This window comes from Nomascus leucogenys, chromosome 18 (assembly GCF_006542625.1).
Source record: "Nomascus leucogenys isolate Asia chromosome 18, Asia_NLE_v1, whole genome shotgun sequence".
Taxonomy (NCBI): domain Eukaryota; kingdom Metazoa; phylum Chordata; class Mammalia; order Primates; family Hylobatidae; genus Nomascus; species Nomascus leucogenys.
In genome coordinates, this window is record NC_044398.1 from 88,314,648 (window position 1) to 88,327,138 (window position 12,491).

The following is a 12,491-nucleotide window of genomic DNA, read 5'->3' on the forward strand; positions in this document are numbered from 1 at the left end:
GAACCAGCTGAAAAATGAGACTGCTAGAAGGGCCGGATGGTTGATGCTTAAAGAGCACCCTCTTCTGAGGGGAAAGGGAGATAGATGGAGACATTGGCAATTTAGAGGGGCAGCAAATGATTTTTAGGGGAAATGAAAGAGCCCAAGGAACAAACAATCGGCCTGAGACAAAGTTCCTCTGAGGTCATAGGGACGAGGTGACAAACTGCCGGAAGGTGAAGGGCAGAACTGCACTGCCTCTCATGATGCAGAGAAAGCCCCAGAGAATCTCTTAGAACTGCCCTCCAGAGAATCAATGAAAAGTGTGTCTGGGCAGGGTAATTTTGAATGACATCATTCAAAGTGCCTGTTCCCAGTTGCAACTGGAGAGTGATCAGTATGTCAAAAGTCTGTACTTGGCAAGAATTTGGCTGCTAAGTGCCATAATTTGTCTTTTGAGCCTTTTTTCCATTGGGTAAGTTGAGCTCTACATTTTCTCTTGCCATTCATGACAGTAAAAATGTGGTTGTCTGGTGGCTGAACCTCCTTCTGAACAATGATCCAAGATAAAAGTACTAATACCACAATGCTTTTTTATATTCAAGGGAAGAGGAAGTATGTTTCAGTTTTACCACCTAGATAATTACACGTCATTTGGCACTGCCTTTCAAGATATGTAGAAAACAGAAAATATATGAGTTATGAAGATATCTAGGCACATTTAACATTCTCTACCCCACTTAGTCCTGAACAGAGAATTTTCAGTATAAATTGGGGGAAGGTTTTTTTTTTTTTTTCCAGCCCCCAGACGAGTCTCCCTCTGTTGCCCAGGCTGGAGTATAATGGTGTGATCTCAGCTCACCGCAACCTCCACCTCCTGGCTTCAGGCGATTCCCCTGCCTCAGCCTCCCAAGTAGCTGGGATTACAGGTGCCCACCACCATGCCCAGCTCATTTTTGTATTTTTAGCAGAGTCGGGGTTTTACCATGTTGGCCAGGCTGGTCTCAAAACCCGACCTCAAATGATCTGCCCACCTCAGCCTCCCAAAGTGCAGGGATTACAAGCATGAGCCACCATGTGAGCTGGGGGAAGTTTTTAAATTTACCACTTTTTACCAATTTCATTTAGGAAAGTTCAGTTGAGCTATTTGACTTGGACAGCTTTGCATCTTCTCATCTTTGTCCTTGTCATCTAGTCATCTATACCATTACCTCCTAAGCAGGGACATCATGGGTGCCATGAAGCATTCATGCATGATGGCATTTCTTTGCTTCTCATTTCTTCGTGTGTTTGACATTTCTCCTAGCTCCAAACTGGGCCAGCTACCTTTCTTATGAAATCTAGCAGTAGCTATGGGATAGATGTGGTTGCTCTTTCATCTTTTTGGATTACCCATTGCTTCTCTCGAAATCCTAGCCCATGTTTTGTTTTTTATCCTATGTGCAGAAATCAGAAAAAAACAAATTCTACAAAGAATTTGAAAGATATTACTTCAGGCCAGGTGTGGTGGCTCATGCCTGTAATCCCAGCACTTTGGGAGGCTGAGGCAGGTGGATCACTTGAGGTCAGGAGTTCAAAACCAGATGGGCCAACGTGGTGAAACCTCATCTCTACTAAAAAGACAAAAATTAGCCTGGCATGGTAGCGGGCACCTGTAATCCCAGCTACTTGGGAGGCCGAGGCATGAGAATCACTTGAATCTGGGAGGTGGAGGTTGCCGTGAGCCAAGGTAGTGCCACTGCACTTCAGCATGGGTGAGAGTGATGCACTGTCTCAAAAGAAAAAAAAAGTTATTTCAATGACTACCTCAGGAGATTCATAGGTATCCGACCCACACCTGAGATGGGATTTGCATTGCATCTTAGCTATGATGAGAACAAATATTTAATACCTTAGAAGATTAAAAGCATACTGTGATAATATGGAAATCTTGGTGGGAATTCAGTCGTTAGTGAGAATGTTTTGCGTTAGGTTCAAACCAGCCTCAATGAAGCTGATGTGAGGGAAGGGAAAGTGGACTCTGAGTAGAGCAGGGACAGAAGGAAGATGCTCCAGTGCAGATCAGGAAGGAGCAGGGGGTGAAATGTTACAAATTGTAGAACTCAGAGAGCTGGAGGTAATTACTTCCTTTTCAAGTTGTGAAACATGTTAACCGGTGGTAAAATACTTATAACATGATAATTACCATCTAACTGTGTTGAAGTGTACAGTTCAGTTGTGTGAAGTATATTCATGTCATTTTTTCTTTATTGAGACGGAGTCTCACTCTGTCACCAGGCTGGAGTGCAGTGGTGTGATCTCGGCTCACTGCAACCTCTGCCTCCTGGGTTCAAGCAGTTCTCCTGCCTCAGCCTCCCGAGTAGCTGGGACTACAGGCGTGTGCCACCATGCTCAGCTGATTTTTGTATTTTTAGTAGAGACGGGGTTTCACCATGTTGGCCAGGATGGTCTCCATCTCTTGACCTTGTGATCCACCTGCCTCGGCCTCCCAAAGTGCTGGGATTACAGGCGTGAGCCACCACACCTGGCCTATTTTTTTTTTTTTTTTTTTTTTTTTTTTGGGGGGACAGAGTTTCAATCTTGTTGCCCAGGTTGGAGAGCAATGGCACAATCTCAGCTCACCACAACCTTTTCCTCCCAGGTTCAAGTGATTCTCCTGCTTCAGCCTCCCGACTAGCTGGGATTACAGGCATGCACCACCATGCCTGACTAATTTTGTATTTTTAGCAGAGACAGGGTTTCTCCATGTTGGTGAGGCTGGTCTCGAACTCCCAAGCTCAGACGATCCGCACACCTCGGCCTCCCAAAATGCTGGGATTACAGGAGTGAGCCACTGCGCCCGGCCTCATGTCATTCTTTTGTGTGTGTGAGTGTGTGTGACAGAGTCTCATTCTGTAGCTCAGGCTGGAGTGCAGTGGTGTGATCTCGGCTCACTGCAACCTCTGCCTCCCGGCTTCGAAGGGTTCTCTGCCTCAGCCTCCCAAGGAGCGCGGATTACACGTGCCTGCTGCCATGCCCGGCTAATTTTTGTATTTTTAGTAGAGACGGGATTTCACCATGTTGGCCAGGCTGGTCTTGATCTCCTGACCCCGTGATCCACCCGCCTCGGCCTCCCAAAGTGCTGGGATTACAGGCATGAGCCACCACGCCCGGCCGTCATTCTTAAATTATTATTTCCTAGGTGTCTTTCCTCAAGACTGCCTTAAAGTCACGAAATGTACATGACAGATCCACGGATGTACAGCGGAGAGCCTGGAGGTCCAATAGCCATAGCCAGGAAGGTAAGGCTCTGTTGCAGTCCCCATAGTGTGGAAATGAGTTTGCCCTGGAAAGGGAAAGAACAGCTTCTTGCCCTCAGGTTTCTCACCTTCTCCTCTCCTCACCCTCACCAAGGGCAAAGGTCCACTCGTATGCACACAAAGAAAAGGGTTTCTTCCTTTCCGGGAATTAAAATTGGCATGGAAGACCTCTATACTTCACGGAGATATATGGAAGCCAAAGTTCGAACTGAAGTCCATAAGGTGACGACGAAGGTCAACAGTCATTACAAAATCAGTGGACAGAGGAAGACTCCCAAGGAAGAGTAAGATGTGCCTTGACACAAATACTGTTGTATGAATCATGCGCCCATCAAAGTAGACAACTGTAAAGTCCTTGAGAATATTTTCTATAATATTTGTGGCAAATTCAGTGGGATCAAAATTGAGTTTGTCCTTTCTGCTTGATTAGTTTAATCTGCATGATTCCTTTCCCTTCCTACATTCTTGTTTGTAATTTTTTCGGGGGAAGAGGAGGTGCTAGTACTGGCATTGGTTTTCCTTTCTCTCTCTTCTTTTTTTTTTTTCCCTGAGACGGAGCTTTGCTCTTGTTGCCCAGGCTGTAGTGCAATGGCACAATCTCGGCTCACTGCCTTTTGGGTTCAGGCAATTCTCCTGCCTCAGCCTCCCAAGTAGCTGGGATTACAGGTGCCCACCACCACGCCCAGCTAATTTCTGTATTTTTACTAGAGATGGGGTTTCGCCATGTTGTCCAGGCTGGTCTCAAACTTCCAACCTCAGGTGATCCACCCGCCTCAGCCTCCCAAAGTGCTGGGATTAGAGGCGTGAGCCACCACACTCAGCCTTTTTTTTTTTTTTTTTAAATTTTGAGATAGAGTCTCGCTCTGTCCCCCAGGCTGGAGTGCTATGGCGCAATCTTGGCTCACTGCAACCTCTGCCTCCCAGGTTGAAGCAATTCTGCTAAGCCTCCCGAGTAGCTTGGATTACAGGTGTGTGCCACCACACTTGGCCAATATTTTTTTTTTTTTTTTGAGACAGAGTCTCACTCTGTTACCCAGGCTAGAGTGCAGTGGCGTGATCTTGGCTCACTGCAACCTCCACCTCCCAGGTTCAAGTGATTCTTATTCCTCACCCTCTTGAGTAGCTGGGACTACAGGCATATGCCACCATGCCCGGATAATTTTTGTATTTTTAGTAGAGGTGGGGTTTCACCATATTGGCCAGGCTGGTCTACAACTCCTGACATCATGATCCACACACCTCGGCCTCCCAATGTGCTGGGATCACAGGCGTGAGCCACCGCGCCCAGCCCAATTTTTGTATTTTTAGTAGAGACGGGTTCACCATGTTGGCCAGGCTAGTCTTGAACTCCTGACCTCAGGTAATCCACCTGCCTCAGCCACGCAGCGCGAGCCACAGCGCCCAGCCTGGATTGTTGAATTCAATGCTTGGGTCACCTCCAGATTCATTTCACAGTCTTTCACGTTTTGGTCATGTTACATTGTATTTTACTGCCATATGCCTGATCTTTTTTTGTTAAATGTGAGATACTTGTTAAAAAATATTTAGCAATGAATTGAGGCCTAGCAGCATGTTATCTTGTTGCAGAAGAGATGGGAGTCTACTTCTGGGGGATGGTCAGGGGTCCTCCGTACAGGCTGCAATGGAGGTGGTCAGTGCAGGCTCAGTCCCTACAAAGGCCAGGGTATTTCCTGTCCACCTCTATTCTGATGTGTGACTCTTCTGGGTCTCAACCAGAGCCAGTGGACTTCAGTACGGGTCGCTTTCATTGGCAGACCCTCAATCCACTTGTTTTCCATGTAATCCCATGCATGTGTGCAAAAGCTGCTCTGCTTCTTTGCATCTCAGTAGTCCCTTCTGGAATTCAGCAATGAAACCCAGGGAAATGGGTTCCAAATGCGAGGCTGACTTTCATCCTGGGTTTCCTTCTTCTCCGTCTTGACCTCATGTCTGTTTACTGCCATGTTAGCAATTTGATGTATTCAATCATGGGTTTTATTCTGTTTGGTGTCCCCCATTGTTCTCTTCAGAGATCAGAAGCTTCAGGTGCACTTATGTCAACTCAAGAGTAGAATGCTTCCTTAGCTTCCCTCCAGAGTCAGGGTTTGTGTTTCTAGTTCCCAAGTGCACAGCAGGAGTAGTGATGTCCTCACTGGCTTCTCATTTGCATTAAACTGTGAGCTCCTTTAGCGTGGGGACAGGACCCTGCTCCCATTGCATTCTCAGCACCTCACCACACACTCCTTGTTTGAGGCCACTCCAGACAGCATGTGCTGAAGGATGCCCTGTGGTCAGAAACAAGTTCATTAACTTTCTCTCTGAAGTGTTTTTGTCCCTGTTTCCTAGCGTTCTGGGAATTTTCACAGCCTTCCTATAAAACCAAGTATCAGGTGAGATCCTTAGGATCAGGAGCATGAATCAAGTGGTGTGAGGGCAACACAGCAAACTTAGCTTTTTAGGCCATTTTCTTTTTCTGCCCACACTCTCTGTGAACTGAACCTTGTTAAAGTCAGTCAACACCAGGGTGGATGGTTTGCAGTTGTCACCTATTTTCAGCACATAACACCCTGACTTAGGAGCCATTCCGATCATTTCTCATTCAATAGATGCGCCCAGCATTCAGATTGCCTTTTCTCTCAACCAGGATCTTTAAAGTCGATGACAAGCGTTCCAGTCCTGAATCATGGCAAAGTGCAGTAGTGAACTGCAGGGTTAATGACACCATATTCTGGAAGGATCTCTATGGCTGATGGTCTCCGTGCTGGCATCAGCCTGTGACTGAGAATCAGGTCTCCCACAGGAGGAGTCAGATGAGGAGCAATCCTCTGCTTCCGATGGAGTTAGTTGTGATGAGTTGGTGAGGTCTGGTTTTTCACACTGAACTAAAATGAGCTTTCACTGTGTCAAGCACAAGACTGACCCCAGAGACACACATAGTGCACCTCATAGAAGCTTTTAATAGTCTTTATTTACTAAAGAATAGGACTAACTATAGAACTGTGAAGATGAGCTGGAAATGACAGGTGACTTGCCAGCAGGCCAGAGTGTGATTTTTCTTTGTCCCTCAATGGGAGGTGTCAATTCTCCCTTCGGTTGTGAGAATCAGTTGGTTCATTTATGGGAAAGTTGCAGGGGGGATCTTTGAATCACAGCCTTCAGATGCCAGAAGGGCAGAGGGAATCCCACACGGGCTGGCGGATCATGTGTGTGCATTTCTCTCCCTTCTAATCTCAGGAAGCTAAGAATGAAAGAATGTGAGCAAGCAGAAAAGGACAGGCAGCTATCAGAGGCAGAGGAAAATGGGAAATCGATTATGAAAGAAATAGACACCGACATGTGAGTTCAGAAACTGAGCCCCACCCTCTTGGGAAACCCCCATTGGAGACGGGGTTGTTTTTAACCTTTGTACAATGTTTAGACCCAGTAAATGCAGAAATAGAAACAAACGGTCAGAAGACATATCGAGAGAGAGAGAGAGAGAGAGAGTTCACAAAACAGAAAACAAAGTACCTTAAGATTTACCAGTGACCAAAAGATGTGAAGTAGCAAAACGTCTCCCGATCCCATTGCCAGCTAGACTGTGTGGAAACTCGGTTCATACCAGCCATTCTAGGGGTGGGGTGGGTTGTTGTCATCCTCAGGAAAGTGTGTTGTTGTAGGATCAAACACATCCTTCAAAAGGACTATGCCTGTTTATAAGCCCAGCTGTTTCTGCCCTGTGAAACACGGCAAGGATATTAATACAAAGAGAATAGAGGTTTATGATAAAAGATGCTCAGTGAAGGATGAATTAGGGATATACTGAGAATGGGGAACGAAATTGTCAACTCAGAAGTCAGCAGGCAGTAAGCAAAAGAGGAGGAATCAATACAGCAACAGTTTGGATCAGACTGGTACTGATTTTTAGTTTTTGTTTTTTTTTCTGAGATGGAGTCTCGCTCTGTCACCCAGGCTGGAGTGCAATGACGTGATCTTGGCTCACTGCAACCTCCACCTCCCAGGTTCAAGTGATTCCCCTCCCTCAGCCTCCCGAGTAGCTGGGATTACAGGTGCCTGCCACCACGCCCGGCTAATTTTTTGTATTTTTAGTAGAGACTGGGGTTTCACCGTGGTCGCGATCTCCTGACCTCGTGATCCGCCCACCTCGGCCTCCCAAAGTGCTGGGATTACAGGCGTGAGCCACCGCGACCGGCTCAGACTGTGCTTTTATAGCCACCTGAAATTCGTTTTCTAGGTATAGATAGATCGTGTAAGGGTACAGTTGTGAGGATAACAGAAACATGGCAGATTATTTAAAATCATCCTGAAAGTGGTGCTTTATCTGATGAAAGTGATTGTAATCCATAGGAAATTGTTTCACGCTGCGGAAAGGTTGCGGCAGCGGGCAGAGGACTACTACAGACGCAAAGTAAGGAGCTTCCTCCCCGCAGTTGCAGGACTGTTCAGTGCTGATGCAGATGATGGCACGGCCCTTAGACTCTCTCAACATTCAATTTCTCATGTGTTGGCTTTTTCAGATCGCCCCTTCTGCAAGAAAGCCTCATGCCAACTGGGTAAGTTTGTTTGTTTTCCTTGCTTTTGGACATAGTCTGCCAGGTCAGGACATGGATGTGTTTTTCTGCCCACAGCTCTGTGCTCAAGCCTTGCAGAGGAAGATGGCAGAGAGGAAGGCTGCCTCCAAGCAGCAAAGGTAGGTCATTGTGATGGACATTTTAAAGGATGTTTTTGTTTTAAGATAAAGCTTTGAGTGTCTAGTAAAGAACTTGGTGTTTTAATTCTTCAAGTCAATTCTTTCTATGTCTTCTAGGTGTGAAATGAGGGAAAAGCAGAGAGTGCCAGAGAGACACATGCGTCGGGAGCCAGTCCAGGGACGACCGGGCCTAGAGAACCCTTTCTGGAGGGGTAGGAGCTCGCTGTGAAGGCAGCCGCTGAATTTCTGCTGCACAATCCGCACACCCTGCTTCTCCTTTTGGGGATGAGGGCTCGGTGGGGTAATGGTTATGTTTCCTGGACACAATTCCAAGCACTTATAAAGAGAACAGTTGTCTCGCTGGGTAGCAGGACCCTATTTTTCTCAGGTGCCCTAGCTGAATGGCTCTTGGCTAGTCCCCTGTGAATGGTGGAGCTCAGGCCGCTCCACTGACTGTGGACATTGCCCCACCCTGATGTCTTGGTTCTTTTAACTGAGGAGATGAGCCTAGAAGGCAAATGGGCCAGCTCCCCTTTCCACCTTGACTCAGTGTGAAGGATTTATTTTTCTTTCATTTGAGAAAACAACAATAGCACTTTAGAATGGGAGCCACATGTGCTGATGAGAGCAGAGATTTTCTGGCCATGTCTTCATGGATCAATATTGTAGCATGAGATCTGCTTTAAGAAAAGCATTTATTTACACTTTGTGGAAATTTCTTCATTATTTTTGTTTAAGTTGTTTACTGTCAACTATATAACTCCATTAGTAAGTTAAATTTCTATGTAATCTTACTCCTCTAACATTTCAAGTGTAACCCTAAAACTTTCCAGTTAATTTCTGTAGCTCTTACCTTCTCTCATGACTGTTCATCTCTTTATGTCCATTTCTGTTCATAAGTATTGATAATACCTGGCCAGGTATGAAAGTTAGATTAACTATGAATCCACAGAATTTTAAATGTCCCTATGGCTTGAAGAAGAGGAGCAGTGCTGTTCCTGTCCAGGGTTTATTGATACTCTTCCAACCATGGCTGTTCCTATTTTAATTTTGAGTCTGTGCTCACATGATGAGTGATTTCCTCTGATGTGTACTGATTTAGAGCTCATTTCCAGCTGGTTAGAGCCCACCCTGTTCACAGCCTGTTGAGAGTTAAGAATACCCCTGGACCAGGGCTCTGTGGTATCTTCCTCAAGGATGAGGGTCCAGAGGGCTCCAGAGTCCTCTGAGGCATGTGGTCAATAAACCCTGTGCCTCTGGTAAGGGACCTGTGTGGCAGGGAGTGAGATGGCAGCAGAGGGTGTGGAGGGTTTCTTATTCTGCACAGCAGATGCAAGCCAGATTTAGCCCCATTCCCTTCTCTGGCCCTTAGCAGATTCAGGACCTCATTCGGTTCCCATGAGGAACAGCAGCTGCGTCCCAGCTGAAAACAGAGAGAAGACAAAGGTAAACGCTGGGGACATTTTCACTCTTCCTATATCAGGACACTTTGGTCTTTTCCGACAATGCCCTCTCCTGGCCTGGCCTCTGCTCTGTGGGTTCTGTGGTGCCTTTTCTGTCTCGACTTCTTGAGAAGCAAAATCTTCCCCATGAGCCTTCAGGCTTCTCCATTCCCAGCTGATCATCGTTGGTGGCACCTCCAGAATCCATAAAAGCTCAGGGGCCGAGGGCTGAAGGGCTTTTACTGTTCTGTTTCCAGAAATAACACGAGGAGGCACCACTGACCTCCACTACTCTAGGTCTCATGGCGCAGTGAACTCTGACTGATCCACTTTACCCAAGATGTTGTGGGGTCTCATTTCCAAAATATGTAGGATTTTCTTTCTTTTCCTGTGATTTTGTTTGCATTCTGCTATAATGTAGGTGATTAACGTTTTGTGCAATTTTCAATGCTCTTTCACATGCTGGCTGTGAGGGAGGAATGAGGATAGACATAGACATTCCCATGTCTCAAACATGCTTCTTTGTTACTCTCTTATGACTCTGTCTTCCCTGGGGCAGGACCCCAGCCTGCCTACATTTGCAGACAGACACAGTGGCATGTGGAGACAACGGTGTGTCCCAATGATTTTACTCCCCAGCTGTGGGCAGTACTCAGTGGAAGGGTGGTATTATGACACTGATACTGCTATTTTGAAACCTGGAGGATGGAAAGGTGCAAAAATCTGTCACCAGCAACAGAAGGTGCAGCCTGTGTTGGTGGTGGTAATTTTGTCCTTCAAATGAGTATGTGTGAAAACATTTCCTCCTTTGGCCCCACAGGTCAGAATGGCTGCAGTGGAGCATCATCATTCCTCAGGATTGCCCTACTGGCCCGACCTCACAGCTGAAACTTTCAGAAAAAGGAAGGGCCGCCAGGCACCTCCTCCAACTCAGTGTCATCTGGGAGGTCAACCACCTCCATCAGCTAAAGATCGTCTGAGACCTCTGAATCTGTCTGGACTACAGTGTCGACAAGAACCTCAACCACATTCTACAACTGATGAGTTTCTGAGAAGAGATAAACTTCAAGTTGAGTGTCCCCTGGCACCTGTACCATTTCCTCCAGCAGAAGATTTTGTGAGCCTCAAAACACCTCCCGAGTGTCTTCTGGTACCTCTTCCACCCTCTCCAGTTGAGGACTTCCTGACACCAGAGAACCTGCCCATTGAGTGTTGCCGGGGACCTGTACCATCTCCTCGAGCTGATAATGTTAGGAAACGCAAGACACCTCCCGACTCTTTTTTTTGTACCTCTTCCACCTTCTCCAGTGGATGATTCTATTAGCCTCAAGACACCTCCCGAGTGTCTTCTGGTACCTCTTCCACCCTCTCCAGTTGACGACTTTCTGACACCAGAGAACCCGCCCGTCGAGTGTTGCCGGGGACCTGTACCATCTCCTCGAGCTGATAATGTTAGGAAACGCAAGACACCTCCCGACTCTTTTTTTGTACCTCTTCCACCTTCTCCAGTGGATGATTCTCTTAGCCTCAAGACACCTCCCGAGTGTCTTCTGGTACCTCTTCCACCCTCTCCAGTTGACGACTTTCTGACACCAGAGAACCCGCCCGTCGAGTGTTGCCGGGGACCTGTACCATCTCCTCGAGCTGATAATGTTAGGAAACGCAAGACACCTCCCGACTCTTTTTTTGTACCTCTTCCACCTTCTCGAGTGGATGATTTTCAGACCACGGAGACACCTCCCGTCAAGCGTCGCCGGGGACCTGTACCATTTCCTCCAGCTGATAGTGTTAGGAGACGCAAGACACCTCCCGCTCTTTTTTTGTACCTCTTCCACCTTCTCCAGTGGATGATTCTTTAGCCTCAAGACACCTCCCGAGTGTCTTCTGGTACCTCTTCCACCCTCTCCAGTTGACGACTTTCTGACACCAGAGAACCCGCCCGTCGAGTGTTGCCGGGGACCTGTACCATCTCCTCGAGCTGATAATGTTAGGAAACGCAAGACACCTCCCGACTCTTTTTTTGTACCTCTTCCACCTTCTCCAGTGGATGATTCTCTTAGCCTCAAGACACCTCCCGAGTGTCTTCTGGTACCTCTTCCACCCTCTCCAGTTGACGACTTTCTGACACCAGAGAACCTGCCCATTGAGTGTTGCCGGGGACCTGTACCATCTCCTCGAGCTGATAATGTTAGGAAACGCAAGACACCTCCCGACTCTTTTTTTGTACCTCTTCCACCTTCTCCAGTGGATGATTCTCTGAGCCTCAAGATACCTCTCGAGTGTCTTTTGGTACCTATTCCACCTTCTCCAGTTGATGATATTTTCAGACCACAGCCACGTCCCATCCACTGTCGCCTGGGACCTGGACCATCTTCTCAATCTGATTATTTTCCGAGAGTCAAGACACCTCCCGAGTGTTTTTGTTACCTCTTCCACCTTCTCCGAGTTGATGACTCTCTGAGCCTCAAGTCACCTCCCGAGTGTCTTCTGGCACCTTAAAGCACCGAGGTGCTTTAGTCAACTGAGTCTGCCCAAAACTAAAAAGCATCCATTCAAAAGTACTTCACTCAGAAATTATAAAAATAGTAGACATCAATAAAATACATTCTACACAGAATACGCCAATCTTACAGTACTCTTTTTTGATAATAAAAAAGTACTTACTGAGCTAGGTGTGGTGGCTCACGCCTATAATCCCAGCACTTTGGAAGGCCAATGAGAGTGGATCAGTTGAGGCCAGGAGTTTGAGACCAGCCTGGCCAACATGGCGATACACCATCTCTACTGAAATACAAAAATGAGCCGGGCATGGTGGCACGCACCTGTAATCCCAGGTAGTCCGAATGATGAGGCAGGATAATTGTTTGAACCTAGGAGTAGGTTGCTGTGATCCAAATCATGCCACCGCACTCCAGCCTGGGTGACAGTGTGAGTCTCTGTCTCAAAAAAAAAAAAAAAAAAAAAAGAAAAGAAAAAAAGTCGGTTGCAGTGGCTCACGCCTGTAATCCCAGCACTTTGGGAGGCCGAGGCGGGTGGATTACGAGGTCAGGAGATTGAGACCATTCTGGCCAACATGGTGAA

General features: G+C 47.0%; 1 protein-coding gene across 1 annotated transcript in view; it reads left to right on the forward strand.

Moving 5' to 3' along the window:
• LOC115831167 (nuclear pore complex-interacting protein family member A7-like) overlaps positions 1–11,871 on the forward strand; it is a 126,425-nt gene extending 114,554 nt beyond the window's left edge. Inside the window, exons 2-12 of the mRNA XM_030797787.1 lie at positions 3,161–3,260; positions 3,373–3,562; positions 6,513–6,614; positions 7,626–7,686; positions 7,796–7,831; positions 7,907–7,968; positions 8,086–8,180; positions 9,344–9,414; positions 10,231–10,696; positions 11,320–11,573; positions 11,722–11,871. Of these exons, the coding sequence (XP_030653647.1) occupies positions 3,390–3,562; positions 6,513–6,614; positions 7,626–7,686; positions 7,796–7,831; positions 7,907–7,968; positions 8,086–8,180; positions 9,344–9,414; positions 10,231–10,696; positions 11,320–11,573; positions 11,722–11,871 (1,470 nt within the window). The 5' untranslated portion in view covers positions 3,161–3,260; positions 3,373–3,389. The remainder of the gene's footprint in view (positions 1–3,160; positions 3,261–3,372; positions 3,563–6,512; positions 6,615–7,625; positions 7,687–7,795; positions 7,832–7,906; positions 7,969–8,085; positions 8,181–9,343; positions 9,415–10,230; positions 10,697–11,319; positions 11,574–11,721) is intronic.
• Positions 11,872–12,491: the final 620 nt, after the last annotated feature.